This window comes from Schistocerca americana, chromosome 1, assembly GCF_021461395.2.
Source record: "Schistocerca americana isolate TAMUIC-IGC-003095 chromosome 1, iqSchAmer2.1, whole genome shotgun sequence".
Classification (NCBI taxonomy): Eukaryota; Metazoa; Arthropoda; class Insecta; order Orthoptera; family Acrididae; genus Schistocerca; species Schistocerca americana.
In genome coordinates, this window is record NC_060119.1 from 1,152,072,924 (window position 1) to 1,152,088,705 (window position 15,782).

At 39.2% G+C, this 15,782-nt stretch overlaps 1 protein-coding gene across 1 annotated transcript in view; it reads left to right on the top strand.

The window, feature by feature from the left end:
• The window catches only part of LOC124551446 (spermatogenesis-associated protein 5-like protein 1), a 76,063-nt gene that overhangs the window by 29,057 nt on the left and 31,224 nt on the right, over positions 1–15,782 (top strand). The window contains exons 4-5 of the mRNA XM_047126441.1: positions 6,115–6,309; positions 15,149–15,401. Coding sequence (XP_046982397.1) covers positions 6,115–6,309; positions 15,149–15,401 — 448 coding nt within the window. The remainder of the gene's footprint in view (positions 1–6,114; positions 6,310–15,148; positions 15,402–15,782) is intronic.

Below are 15,782 nucleotides of genomic sequence, written 5' to 3' on the forward strand. Positions count from 1 at the left end.
GACCTGATGCACAGAGCAGTCTGAGTTGTAGTGGGGAGGTGGCAGTCTCCACGTGACCCATGTTTACGTTAAGTGGTTTTGCTGTTTCCTCATCATTTATTGCTCTCATGTCAAATGAAAACAAAACAGATTTCTTGTGGCTGGGAGCTATCAAGTGAATTAAAATACATGCACACAATTACGGAATGCTAAAACATGTTATTAGTTTCAGATTTTATTTTGTTTCCATCTTTCTGACAGTCAAGCTTTAATCGCCTTGCAGAACAATGAAGTTATTTCTGTCAGTTTGTTAAAGAAATTTGACTCTTATTAATCTTTTCTGCTGAGGTAGTCAATTTATTTGAAACAAAGTGTTTAATTCCACACTATTGGCTAGCTTCAACTGTTCGCTGCATTTCAAGTTCACGTTTTCATCTTCTAGCACGTATGGCATTGTGCCATAATTAAGAACCAAACATGAGATAATACAGTACCGGTACTCAAAGAAAATTTACATCTGAATCTGGACATAGGAATGTGCACTTTAAGCTGAATTATGCATTTTAGTATGGTTCACAAAATTCCCACGGTCTTGGAGTATTCTCTAATATTTTGTATCTTTTATGACATAATGTAAGATCATTTAATGTTTTACACGTACGAACGTACGGGCTTCCTACGTCATCACAGCTGCGCAAGCACAGTGATGCCTGTTACCTAACGCTCTCTGGCAATTGCTAAAACGAATCTATTTCTAACAGGTCGTGGGGAAAATATTGCGAATGGTTTTTTGAAAAGCGTTACTTTCAAAGTAAATTTCCTTTTACGCAAGATTAACTCTGTGCGTGAATGTCCGATGAATTTCTTAAATCACAGAGCATTTGACTCTCATTCAAAAATCAGATCTTTGAGGACGACCATTTACAATATTTTTGAGCACAGAAGATCAGACATTTACTGGCACGTTTGTGTGATGTATCTTAAAGATCAACATTATGTGTGAAAGCTTAGCTTTTCTTGTAGCCTATTAATCTTCAAGACCAATATTATACATGAAAGCTTTTCTTTTCTTATAGCAGCACTATGTCTATTAACTTAAACCATAACCTTTTCCTATTTGTGTGTTCGCGCTACTTAAGTGATGTTGCTATTGGCTGACTACATCAAGTGTCCTATGCTCTGAATATCCGCTGTCATCGGCTGGCGAGATTGCTGGATGTGACCTACAACTGGCTTACAAAAGCACATCGCAATCTCAATTTCAATCCTTTGGAAAATAACATGCGGTGTTTGCTGGAATTCGAATTTATACTTTCATAATATGAAAATATGCAGTGTACATGTTGCTGCACACCAGACATCTTTCCAAAATGTGTTTTTTCCCCTGAGTTTCGTTTTCTAAAGTGCTGGGAAATTCTATGCCAATGTATGAAATCACAACCATTGAAAGGATTGATAAGTTTTACAGTTCATAGGAAAAGTATACTGTTACTTAACAGGGAAAAAGTGTTTTTTTTTTTTTTTTTTTTCCTCTGAGAGAGAGTGTATTTTTAACTGTGCCATAGGTGGCACCCATTGATGGAGCACATCATTGCATTAAAATGTCTCTGTGCCCAGGTCTGCCACCTAATAGTGGCAGAAGTGAGAATGCTGGGAGTGGTACATTTCAACCATCAGACCACGTACCTCTCCTTTGGGCAGGTTTGAGCTGCTTTATTTCTTCGTTGATAGTCCTCAGTGTTGACGTACTGCATTGTTATACTAGCTGAAAAATGGGGGCTGGAAATTTAACACTGACTTCTGTGAATGATGTAGCCGACAGTTGCACAGTTGAGTTTCGCAGTTCTTTACTTTCACTGTTCACAACCCCCCCTCCCCCCAATATTACACAGTTATATGGCCAGTTCACTATTGGTAAATGTTAAGCCTCATTAATTGGTTGGAGGCAAACACCAGCATACTGCTACAGTAGTTTGCTGTTGAACATCTATGAGCAGTGAATACCTAACCACACAGTTCAGTTTTTTCAGAATAATACAGAACGTTTGTCACTATTTCTCAAATAAATTGAACAGACACTGTCATTGTTTTAACACACGACCTATTGGTGTTACACTTATGCCACTGTTAAGTTAATGCATTATTGTTACGCTGACACAGACTTCCCGTCTGAAAATTGGCTATGGACTGATTGTCTCGGGACGAAAAATTGGGTCGTTATATATACTCACAATAATAGGTACTGAAACTATACATTGTTCAACGTTTAATTTACAGAAATTACAGTTAAAACATAACTCATTTAACTAACTGAATCCATTAAATTTCTTCAATTTAACAGTTTCTTCTACCACAAAGGTAGGCAGAATTATTTGTTTAAATAATGAAATTAACAGATATAGGTATGCAAACAATGCTTTTGACAAATCTGGTAATTATTTTGGAAATAATTAAGGGCTGGCTTTGATGGTGTGTTTTCGGGTAGAGCCATATAAATACTTTAAGAACCCTAGTTGTTCTTCCAAATGCTTAAAATTAGTACACAATTTAGATCTGGTACTATATTTCTTAAGACTGAGAGCTAGCCTCCTCCCCACCCCCCCACCCCCCTTTTTTGTTTGTTTGTGAATTCAGATTATACTCGTGTATGTTAATGATAGTCAAAAATGAATTTAAGGAGGCAGATGGCAAAACAAGATAGGAAGTAAAGAGATCCCAGCTTGCTTCGTCGCAGTCTCTATTGATAACCAGACACATACGGGTAATCCTGGTATTACCTTGAATGACGCTGTCTGTACCATCGCCAAACAATTTGCTGTGCATTATGCTCAAGCTTCTGCATGTGAGAATTATCAACCCGCCTTTCATGTCCTAAAACAGCAGTTGGAGTGAAAGCAATTACCTTTTACTACACACTGCCTGGAACCACATTCCCCATTCAGCAAATGGGAATTTGTCGGTGTCCTAGCTCACTGCTCTGTCACAGCACCAGGACCAGACTGCATCCACAAGCATATTCTCAAATACCTATCAGTGTATTAATGGCATCATGCCCTTGCCATCTTCAACCGCATGCGGAGTGAGGTTGTGTTTCCTTTGCAATGACAATAAAGCATCATCATCCCAGTAATGAAACCGGGTAAGCACCCTCTAGAGATGGACAGTTGTCATGCAATTAGTCTCACCAATGTTCTCAGTAAGTTGCTTGAACGTATGGTGACCCAGCAGCTGTGTTGGCTCCTTGAGTCTCGGAGTCTTCTGGCTCGGTCGTAGGGTGGGTTTTGCCAAGGCCTTTCCACTACTGTTAATTTGATTTTCCTGGAGCCTGCCATCCAAACAGCGTTTGTCTGACATCAACACCTTATACACATCTTCTTCAAAGTGCAAAAGGCACATGACACCACATGGAGACACCACATACTCGCTACCTTACACAAGTGGAGTCTCTGGGCTCTGTTCCTGATTTTTGTGCACAACTTCTTGTCTCACTGTACTTTCTGGGTTCAAGTTGGTGCAGTTTTCCCTATATCCAAGAGGATGGGGTTTTGCAGTGCTCTGTACTGAGTGTCCCTCTCTTTCTAGGTGCCATCAGTGGTCTGGCAGCAGCTGTGGGGTCCTTAGTATCACCCTCCTTGTATGCCGACAACTTTTGGTTCCACTGTAGCTCCTCTAGTGTGGGTGTTGCTGAATGTCGACTGCCAGGGACCATGTGAAACGTGCGGTCATGGGCTGTCACCCACAGCTTTAGGTTTTCAGCCACCAAGATTCACATCGTGTACTTTTATCAATGTCGTACCATTCACACACAACCAGAACATTACCTCGACAACTGACCACTCACTTTTTTTGAGTGGTCTTCAATGCTTGGTGGATGTGGATTCCCCATATTTGCCAGCTTAAGCTAAAGTGCTGGATGAACCTTAATACACTTCATTGCCTGAGTGACACTAGCTGTGGTGCGGATCGCACTACCCTCCTGCAGCTGTACAAAGCCCTGATACAATCCCATCTGGATTATGGGAGTGTGGCATACAGTTCAGCATTGCCCTGAGCATTGTGGATAGTGGATCCGATACAGCACTGCAGGGTTTGATTTGACAGGAGCCTTTTGAACTAGCCTTATGGTGGGGTCTCTCCATTGTGGATCAGGTGCCAACAACAGCTTGTCAATTACGCTACACCCAAATGCAGCTCTGTTAAGCATCTGAACTACTGTCTCGTCTGTCCAAACACGGGAATCCATCTCCTGCAATGGCGGCCCTATGAATTTCAGTTGTTTCCTCTACCGCCTCTCATCAGGGCCCATTTCTGTAGACCTCTGTGGTGAGTCCCTCCATGGTGCACCTTGACCTTTGACAAAGTTCGAAAGCCTGTTCATCTCGAGGCCCTCCACCACCAATTTTTCTTCATCCTTGGCTCATCCTGGGGTTCAGAAGTAGTCTATACTGATGGCTCAATGGTTGCTGGTAATGCAGGCTTTGCTTGTACTCATGCGGAACATACTGAACTGTGCTCCTTGCCGGATGGCTGTAATGTTTTCACTGTGGAGTCGGTAGCCATCTCTTGTGCTCTTGAGCATATCCTTTCGTGCCGCCGTGAGTCCTTTCTCATGTGTAGCAACTCCTTGTGCCATTTGCAAATCTCTGCTAGTGTTACCCTCGCCATTCCTCGGTCATGGCTGTCCAGGATTCCCATTATGCCCCTGAATAGTGTGGACACTTAGTGACCTTTGTCGGGACCCCAGACGGTGTTGGGATCCTGGGGAATGAACACACTGGCTACCATCAAGCTGACTCTTGGGATCGGCATCCCTGATATGGACCTCCAATCGACTTATGTCATAAAGTTGTAGGGATCTGGAATATGAAATGGCTCACTCTGACTTCACCAGACTAACTATGGGTGATAAACAAGACTACGAACCTATGGAGGTCCCCCATGCAGGCCTTTCAAAAGGACTCTACTGTCCTTGCCAACTCTGCATTGGCCATACTTAGCTGACTCATGGCCGTCTCTCCATGAAGATCCACCCCATGTCATTATGATTGCCATTTGGTGGTGGTCCATAGTTTGTTGAACTGCCCTCACCTAGCCATCCTGCGGCAGACTGTTAATCGTCCCGACTCGCTACCCCTGGTTTAGGAGGCAGTGCCTCAGCAGCTGAGCTACTTTTATGTTTTCTTCATGAAGGAGCCCTTTACCACTTAACCTTATCCACCCATTGAGGGCTTGACTGGACACTGTTTTGCCTCTGGCCAGGCAGGGCTGCGGCTCTCTGGGCTTTGTGGTCCAACCCGGCCCTTACCCTAACTGCTCTTTTACCCTTCCTCCCCCCTCTCAATTGGTCTGTTAGACTTGTTTGTTGTTTGTCTATCTGTGTTTCTCTTGACCTGTCCGTGTCCCTTTCTTCTTTTTTGTCTCTTATCTCATCTTTGGTAGATCTTGGGGTTTTCTTCCCCAGGGTTTTGCCTGGTAGACCATCTCTGATGTACATTCATGCAGACATATCTGTTTGAGGAAAAAGGGACTGATTACCTAGTAGTTTTGTCCCTTTAATCATCCAACCAACCTCCTCCTTTAAGTGTGTGCACCTGCCTTGGATTGCATTTCTAGCCATATACACATATAGACTTTTTTTTCTCCTTACCCCTCAGGAATTGTTTTCCAAAAGGGTCATGCAATGTGAAACTGGTGTTATTCAGATAGTGGACTCTTGGAAGCCAAATATCACTGCTTGCAAGAGAAAATCAGTAATTTCTGTGAAGAATTAAGAGAACATCTCTAGCTTGATAAGCTTCCATGTAAATATTTTCGGCCCGGCAGACGAAACAGGTTCACTGTTTGATGTTGAGTGACAATAGGGTCACTGAATGTTTCCATGTCCTGTGTAATGATTCCACCAAGAAGGATATAAATTAGGGCTGTTATGTCAAGTCAGCTTCATAGCTAATTTGCTGCTTTTTCTTTTTGTATATGTAGTGGAGGTTTACCATCCACTGAAGTTAAGCTGTATTTCTGACTAAATCTCGTGGGGCTTGTGCCAGGTAAAAAATATTCTAATTCGAAAGTGTGACCTAAACTGCTGCCTTGTTTGGTTTGAATCTAGTACTGTACATATACGTGTTCAATTTGCAGATACACTTAGGAGTGCCTACTCACCAGGAACGAGAACAAATCCTACAGGTGGTGTTGCGTCCATTGGTCAGTCAAATGAAGACGAATGAACTTCATGAAGTGTGTGCAGAGGTGGCTGGTTTCACACAGGGATATGTCGGGGCAGATCTTGCCTTGCTGTGCCAGAATGCTGCGGTGCAGTGCAGCACAAATGAGGTGAGAATTTTGTTTGATATATTTGTTTACATTTTACCATCTTTCTTGTCTGATGCCATTGTTCTTGTTGTTTTCATGCTGTGGGCTCCATCAGAATTTGCTGAGTTTTTGAGCTATGAATCATTAAGACTAAATAAAAGAAGCACTTACCATATAGTGGAGGCATTGAGCAGTAGACAAGCACATAATCAAAACTGAGCGTATGGCTAAGCTGTTGGGCATTTTCTTCCTCAGAGCTAGCCAACAAACAGAAAAAGCACTTACACATACATGGCAAGTTATATAGTCCTAGTGCTGTGCCCCGACTGGGCCCAGACAAGTTGTGTTGGGACAGTAGCCACAGGAGTATGTGGGTGTTGATTGCAGAATGAATTTTCATCCTACAGTGGAGTACACTAATTTGGAGCTTCCTGTCAGATCAAAACTGTGTGCCAGTCTGGGACTTGAACTTAGAAATTTGGCTATGACAGACAATGGAATTGCTGACTGGGCTACTGGGAGGTTATTGTCGCTACACCTCTCTTCTTAGGACAAGTAGTACAGCCTTTGCAAGTTGCAGCAATATGTGGCTAAACCTCTTTGGTTACAGCAGTCAGATGTGGTTGTTGTCAGCGTCGTCGTCATCGGGCACGTAATGTGGTAGTTGTTCAGATTTGGCTGTAGTTGTTAAGATATCGTACATCGTTAAAAAGGTGCTGTAACATGTTCAGCCATGTTCATGCGACTTGTTTTAGTTTTAGTATGAATGTAGGGAATGTCACCCTAAGATAACTCATTTCAGAACACAGTGTTGTGAGAACCTCATGGCATGATTTCATTATTCTGATTTCATAACTGTCATGTACAAATGAATTAATAAATCAATAGTTGCATCTTAGTCAATCATACTTTATGAACTTCATACACCAGTAATTAAATGTTACTAATTAGTCAACAAGTCATTGTTTAAAAGGGGAGGTGTTTTTATCATTTAAATGAGGCAAAGAAGAAGGGTGGGACTCTTAACAGGTGTCACATGTGTCAAACTGAGATGTAATTGCAATCTTCAGGGACGACTAATGTAAAAATACAGCAATGGTGAGTTGCAGCATTCTAGCACAGCGACACTTCATATTTTTAAAAACAAAGTTGTAAAGTAGTGATAATTTGGTTACTATAAACTGGGAATAGGTGTGACTTCCAGGTTGTGGCACGACCCGAGCAGCATGCCGAGCAGACCAGAGCGACTCTGGAAAAACAAACGAGAGCTCTTCAGTGCGCGTGATTATTGTGGCGCTGCAAGTAGAACGATTCTGAGTGAATTATACACGCTTGTTTCTGAGCATGGCAACCAGAGCATTAGTGTGACTCCAGCTGCATTTGGGCAATGCCAGCAGCATTTGGCTATTGCTGCTGGTAGCAGTCCACACTGTCACTGGCTCTTGTGTTTCTTTCATTTTACTGTTGAGGAAATGGCATCAGGGGAAGCCTTGATACCAATTTTTCTGTTTAGCACCATAAAAATTGTTTTATTATGTGGAAAAGGTTTTCAAAACCATTTCATTTTGACAGCTTAATTTTAAGCTCTGTTAAAATTTCATACTGTCTGATAAGTGACTTGCATAAAACGCTCAGTTTCTACTGTATGTTGCTCATTGACACTTGGAATCCTTCTTGGTCACTGACAGTGTTGTGCTCAACATGTACATTTCACAATATCATCAGCAAATTGTAGTGAAGTTTCTGTTGGCTTCCAACATGTGCTCCATTTAGCACTCATTATGTCTAAAGCATGTTCAGTTGGTATTCATGGTATGGAAAAGTGTTTGTTGAAATATTCTTTCCCTGGATGTAAAACACTTCGAATGTAATATTTGATAAAATCTCCAATGAATACAAAACGCAACATAACTGATGTCTTCAGTATTGGAGAGTCCGGCGGTACATTAAGATCCCCTTCTTGCATTAAGTGAAATACACTAGAAGAATGAAATCTACCACTTTCACTTTCCTTCCCATATCCCCCGCAACATTGGTTATAATGAATTTTCTGCGAGAATCAGCAACTGCTTGTTCTACGATTGAACGAAAGTGTTTATAACTATAAAACATTGTACCAGAATTTTCTGGGCATTTGAAACAATTTTGTTGTCCGTCAAAATCACCAACTGCACTGGAACATTCTGTGTGTTATATAAATGATTTACAGTATTTAGAAAATCTTTTTGAGAAGGCACTCTCATGTAGATTGGCTGGAGACAGTCCTACAACACTTAGTTGACTCCACAATTCTTGCAATGGTTGTGAATCCTGTTGTGAATGTCGGAGCCACATCGCAGAAACTACTTCTGGTTTCTGGGCCCTGTAACAACTTTCTTTTCACCAGCTGTCAATGCCCCTCAAAAAATTGCATTATTCCATTGAAAATATCTGGAGTTGCTTGTATTTTATCATGCTAGAAAGGTAGTTACAAACAGTACACAGGGCAACCAATTTTCCTCTTTGCGTGCTATTATTTGCCGAAGTCTTGTTTCGGTATCTTAAACCATTTCAGATACAAAGGTGTTATGAATATTCCATTCCCACTTATTGTCTAGGTGCCAGAGTGGAATGAAGTGTGCAATATGCAATCCATTTTCCCAGAATGGAGTGAGTTGTAGATCCCATTCCAAGGTTAAAGAATATCTCAATATGTTAATTACATTTGATACGCAGCAACATGTGACCTAACGTGCACTAAATGCATTCATAGTGACCTGTATTTTCCATTGCATGCTATTGGACTTTCTTGCAGTAGTTTAATAAATTTTGAACTATCACAATAACTATGAGGATTAACAAAATAAGCAGTTCATCATGAAGGTGACAAATAAAGTTATGAGATGTGTGAGAATCAATTTCTTTTTACTGAGTAGTTCCTCAAAAATCATTTGAGAAAGATTGTAGATCAGTTGCCTTGTGCATTTGCCATCCACACAGTGAAGCAAGTCTGCTGGCTGCTGCTACCTGGTCGCACTATACCTGGGTGCGAAGCAGCAGTGCGGCAGCTACCAAATATGCCGCTCCACTCTGCGATGTTGTGCCGCTCCCCTGTAATCTGCGACTTAGAGGTAATAGGTCTCATGCTTCGATGGACAGTTAATGTTAAGTGATGATACCATTGGGAGTGTAGAAAATATCAATATGCACAACAATCCAACTATAACTTCTGATTCTGAAAACAAATCATGAATTTTGTTACATAGCAGCAACTTAAATGTGAGAATAATAAACTTGGGGAAATGAGTAGGCAGCTCAACAATGAAGGTTACCACACCAACAGTTATCCATGCACCATTAATGGAGTAACGGTGTGGCTAAATCAATTGTTTGGACACATTAAGAAAATGAATAATGATCTTGGGCAGCAAAATGATGATATTAAACAGCAGATTGCAAAGCAAATTGATGATCAACAGCAAACTGCCAAGTATCTTGTGAATCAAACTGTTGAAATTGCGTGAGTCATTCAGTTTGGTGGAAAGTAAAATTGAGACCACGACAGTAAAGGAGGATTGTTCATACTACAAGAAGACACACTTTAAGGTGGTAGTTGGCATACAGGAACAATGCACAAAGCTCGCCAATCAAGTTGAAAATGTGCAGCAACCCACTTTAGGTGATGTGTGCTAGAAGAAAAAAATCATTAATGAATTACAAGAAAAATGACAAATTATGCTGAGTGCAATTCCAAGTATGATTGCTGTAAGGTAATGGAACTGAATCGAGGATTGCATCCCATTGCTTATTGCATCCCATTGCTTTCACACAGTAGTTTAAGCATGCTTTCTAACATTGTATTCTAAGAAAAAAATAGATATTTGTGTGAATAATCTGAAAGACAGTACACATACATGACGCATGAGAGTTGCTGATAGTTTTAGTTTCAGTGAGTTCCATACAGCCTTCTTTAATAAATTTGGGGCTATCAAACAATACTGGGGAAACTTGAGACAAAATCGCTGGAACTGCCAACGGATGGTCACAGAGTCAGTACCATTGGTGAGTTTCAGCTGAAGTATTGGGATTGTAACTTACAGTATATCTAGATGAACCTGCCAAAGACACAGAACTCGTAGAGATTCTTATGCAGCAATTACTACTCCATTCCCGTGAGAAGGTAGCTCTCACAAGATACAAAGGCATCGACAATTTATATTTGGTATTACATCGAATTGAAGCTCTTGATAGAGAGAAAAGGTGGAGTGAGGTTCAATCGTTCCAATGAGACATTGTGAAATGAGTATCGTAACGAATGGAGTTTTGGAGCACTGAATTGGAATGATCATAACGGATCACAGAGGTATGATGGCCATACACGATCGTATGATAAAAACCAGGGGTGTTGTGAATTCCAGAGGAACGATGGTCGTGAGACCATCAATCACAACAACAGAGGAGAAATCATAATGTGGTTCCACATAGGGGTCTGCCGGAAAACTGAGTTAAATTTGATGCGACCACTTTGAAACTGAATGTTTGGACATGAGGTCACCTCTTACAATGCAGATAGATAATGGATGTGACATTGTGGAAGACTTATTAAGGGAAGATGAGCCACGTACTAAGGATGCCAACAATAGTTGTTACAGCTAATGTATGCAGAGTTGATATTGACTTCCTATTGGATTCTGACTTGGAGCGATTCCTGAGAATTTATTTCAAGATCTCAATGGTCATACCAATTTATCTGGTAAATGAAACTGTAACTGCGGTTGGACAAAGCCCATAAGGGAACTTACAGAAGTGGGAGCTGAAGGGGACATGAAGTCACAGGTTGATGTAAATGGCACTGCTGCAGATATTTGAACAAAACAAAACAAACAAACAGAACTTACCGAGCATGAAAGGGGAGAGTTGAGAGAGGTATTCCAGTTGTACTAAGGTGTGTTTTCATCTCACCCTGGAACAATGAGAGGAAGTGATTTTAAATTAAAAGTAAAGCCATTCTGTATGAAAACTTTCTCTGTTCCATCAACCTAGAAGCATGCAGTTGACAAAGAAATTCAATGAGTGCTAGGTATGGGAATCATTCAGTGATCAGATAGTGAGTACTGTAGTCCTGTACAAGAAGTAATGAATCAAAATGGTACTATTAGGTTTCTATAGGAAGCCAGAGCAATGAACAGCATAATTCTTCCACAAAGTGGATCAACTCGAAAATTTAGAAGAGCTATTACAGTTATTTAATCATGTCAAGCGTTTGATGGAAATTATATTTCATATGTTAAAGAACTTCCTACATGACTGTGATGCATTATTTGTTTCTCTTCCTGTAAATAGATTGGTTCAGGTATTCCCTGCGAGTGTATGGACTGGTTTGGATAGTGCCAGTTAGTTCACTAAATACACTTTTTTCTCGCATGGAGCGAATGTCAACTGTTAATTTTACAGTGCAGACTTGAGAATCTGTACCTTAGTTATACGGATTTGCGATTTCCTGGATTGTCAGTTATGAGCAAATATCTTTGTAGTCTAGTCTGTCTGTGCATGGACATGTCATGCTGGCACTATCTGCCTACACCCCGTGTGATATCTGCCCCTTGCATTTCATTGTTGTTTGAGTTAGACAGATGCCAATTTCTATGCTGCTGTGCTGTGTTGCATCTGTGCTTAAAAATGTCAAAGTGTAAGAGAGTACTGTTACTGCATAAAGATAAAATAAATATTATTGATTCATTAAAAAGAGGGGAAACTGGTCTTTAGTCAGATGACAAGTCTGGTGTAGATAAGTGACTTTAATAAGACTACCAATTCAATTTTGAAGTACATCTGCAAAATTGATAGTGAAGATGGAAGTAAATATCAAAAAATGGTGAAGAAACCAAGAAATGAACTTCTGCAAGAAGCTTTGCATTGTTAGTTTCTACAAAAACTATCAAGAGAGCAACAAATATCTGGTCCTTTGCTTTGTGAATAGGTACTATAGTTAAATAAAAAGAGAGGTAATGACGAATCGTTTGTGGCAAGTAGCAGGTGGTTGTACGGAATTAAATCTCTTATGCAATTCGCGAATTGGAAATACAGGGTGAAAAAAAGGTTGCTGATGTAGATCCAGCAAATTCTTTTAAAGATGGTTTTAAAAAAGAATTGGATGAAAATTACTTTGACTTGGACTTTGTTTCCAACACTGGTCAAGCAGGGTAAATTAGAAATCATTACTGTCAAAACATGTCGCGCATCAAAAGCGCGTGGCTGAACACCGAAATACACGTTGACTGGTATGACAACACTTTTATCTGTGAAGTAAAAAATTTCAAAACAGTGTTGGAAAACAAGGAGAAGCCCTACTTTTGTCAGATGCACCGACTCATCCTTTGGCTGAACTATAAGAGAGAGAAATGGGACGTTCACAGTAACATTTTTGCCTCCTAATATGACATCCTTGCTACAACCAGTGGAGTATTGAAATATTAAAACAACTTTACAGAAAACAACTTTTACTTAGAATGTTATCTGTTGATGAAGATAGCGTAAAAGTCATTTTGTGATTTTTGAAATAAATTAATTTGTGTTGTTACATGGTTGTACACAATGAGATTTGATTGAAAGGAAGTCTCTGAACAGAACTTGGAACAGAGTACTAAAATGGGAGCACGAAAATTTAATTACTGGTATGGATGATTTTGTTTTGGAAGATGTAAAGGAGCTTATGATAAACATACAAAAATGCCAGAAATGTAAAATCTATGATATGAAAGAGTGGCTTTCTTGTGTCAGTCATGATCAAGATTTTCAGATCATTGCAGATGACGAAATCATTGAAAGCATATTACAGGCAAACAAACAGCAGGAAATGCAAGAAGATGAAACAGAACAATGTGTAGATGCAGAAAATGATGTAGGACCCTCTGATAGAGAAGGTTTGAAGCCCTGGAAACAGGTTTAAATGACACTGTATTCATGATGTAGCAATAAAGAGAAAAAATTGTTTGTCAAATGACAGTTACCAAATATTTTAAACAAAATTCAACTACAGTGATTGTCTACCATGAATTTTCTTAGGTATTCCAAGATTAGGCTTGCAGTATTTTAGCAATTTTAAGAAAATATTTACATACAAAAATGTCTCTAATATCTTAATAAACATTGACTTTTGTTGATTTTAATAAGTTTAATCTGTTTTTGTTGTTTTGAATAAACACCTAACATTACGTATTAACCCAATAAAGATGACCATATGACAATGCACATAAAAGATAACCATATGGACGTAGATTATCTTTCTAGAATTAATAGTGCAAAAATAACTTGACTTCATGCATTCAGTTATCCTGATTTTTGAAGATCCGAATGACTTAAAATAACAATTAGTCCTGTTAATCAAGTCTCCATTGTGTGTTAAATCATTGCACTGATTGATAATTCACGGAACTTCGTAAGTCTTTGTAGATCAAACATTGCTTTCATCATACTTAATTACATAAAAAGGTATCCTGAGTACACAGAAGTAATTGAAGGTGTTTGCATGGAAGTGACCTATGTTTACAAATTACTGTCTTTGCATTTCTTCATGATAATTTAATTGTGGCCACAGCTTCAAAATTGGATTAGATTCTTCCCACCTGTTGGCTTTAACCAACGACATCATAGCTAAACCAAAGATGCTACATAGAGGCAATATTTGAAGGCATAGGCCATAGGGGCTCATTCATAAACAAGCAAATGAATCACAAAAAATGCAAATCCATATGATAATATACAATCGCAGTTCAAGTGATTAATTACACAGCCATGAATTATAATTCAAAGAAATTAAAGTAAGAAAGAAGACAGTAACTTCAGGAAAAACCTCATTTCTCAAATAAGTTATCTTAGTTTATGCGAGTAAGTGAAAGAACTGCAGACGACCCTTAAAGTCCACTACAATATCTGCATGGTACACTCATAATATTATGGAATAGTGGTAATTATTAGTAATAAATAATGAATCTAAGGGGGGCTACAGTGGGAAATTGGTGGGTTTTGGTCGGGGACGTACTAAAATCTGACACAACTAATGTAAAATTGAATAGATAGTAACCTACAGGAATCGTAAAAAGGACATTACCAGAAAGTAAGCAGTGAGCTACACAGAAATCATAAAAGTAAAGGCACTACACAAGTAATGAAAATTCACGAAACAATAACAAATCTTGGAATCGGTAACTACAATTGAACTATACAGATCAATCCTTATGACACATTCCAAGGTTCATAATTTTCAGCATTTTTGTAGTAAATGTCTGCAATTCTTTGTTATATGATTTCTATTTTTGGTGTTGCTTTCTGTATTATTGCAATGAATAACAAACATTGAAATCGGTTGCCAGAACTGACCTATAAGTCAATTGTAATTACCGATTCCATGGGTCATTATTTTTCCCTTTTTCACAGTAAGTGTGTGCAGTGATTTGTCATAGGGCTTCTGTTTTTGGCGGTAGTCTCTGGGCTACTGTTGTTGCAGTGGGTATGTACTGTGCATTCTTTGAGAATTTTCGTATGGTTCCACTCGTAATTTGCAGGTTTGTTATTTTTCGTGTTATTGCAATAGTTCTGTGAAGTGTTTTGTTTTAGTACTTTAAATTCTGGTATCGCTAATTTCAATTAAACTATATAGGTCAATTCTAATTTCTCTCTGTTACATCATCATAGTACCCGTCTGCTGAGTTCATCTTACAATTTCTATTCCTTTATGCCATCTGATAAAGATAATAGCAGAAAAAGTATGTTTATTTTTTTCTCTCTGTGTGCTGCTACTTTTACCATGTTCACTGTGTAGTAACTCAGTATTCCCATATGATTATGATAGTTAATTATATTAGCCCTGTCTTTTGTACAGAGGAATGCAGAGGATAGTTCAGTTATCACACCTTGTAGTGCTGCACAGTGGAAAGCTATGCTGCTTGCTGCTGCTCGAAAAGTGCGACCGAGCTATATGGTGGCTGGACGTATCACAAACGCAGAGAAAGTTATTGGAGGCCTGGAAAAAGTTGGTGGTCTTTCAGAAATAAAGCGTATATTGCAGTTGGCTGTTCAACTGCCATTACTCCGACCAGATGCGTTTTCCAGATTAGGTCTTCCACATCCAAGAGGTAAATCAGATCCTGTTTTTGCTAATGACGTTTGTAAAAGTACATTCTGTTGGATTTAATGTAGAAATATTAGAAAGTGAGAGATTTTTATAAATAATGGATTCTACCTTATTTTTAGAATATGTCTTGTGTAAGTTTTTGAGCCCATGTCAAGTAATTTTCTATTTAAATTGTATTTCAGTTCCTTGTGCATATAAGTAGTGCTCTGTAACTCAGGGCCAAATGCAATGGAGAATTCTCTCCATACAAATTGTTCAAATTTGTTACTGTACATTTCATGTTTTGTTTAAGAAATGTGTAGGGCTAACTCTATTCACACTTTTTGCTCTATTAATACTGATGATTAATTTTTCACCACACTTTAATGGACTCTGCTAAGCA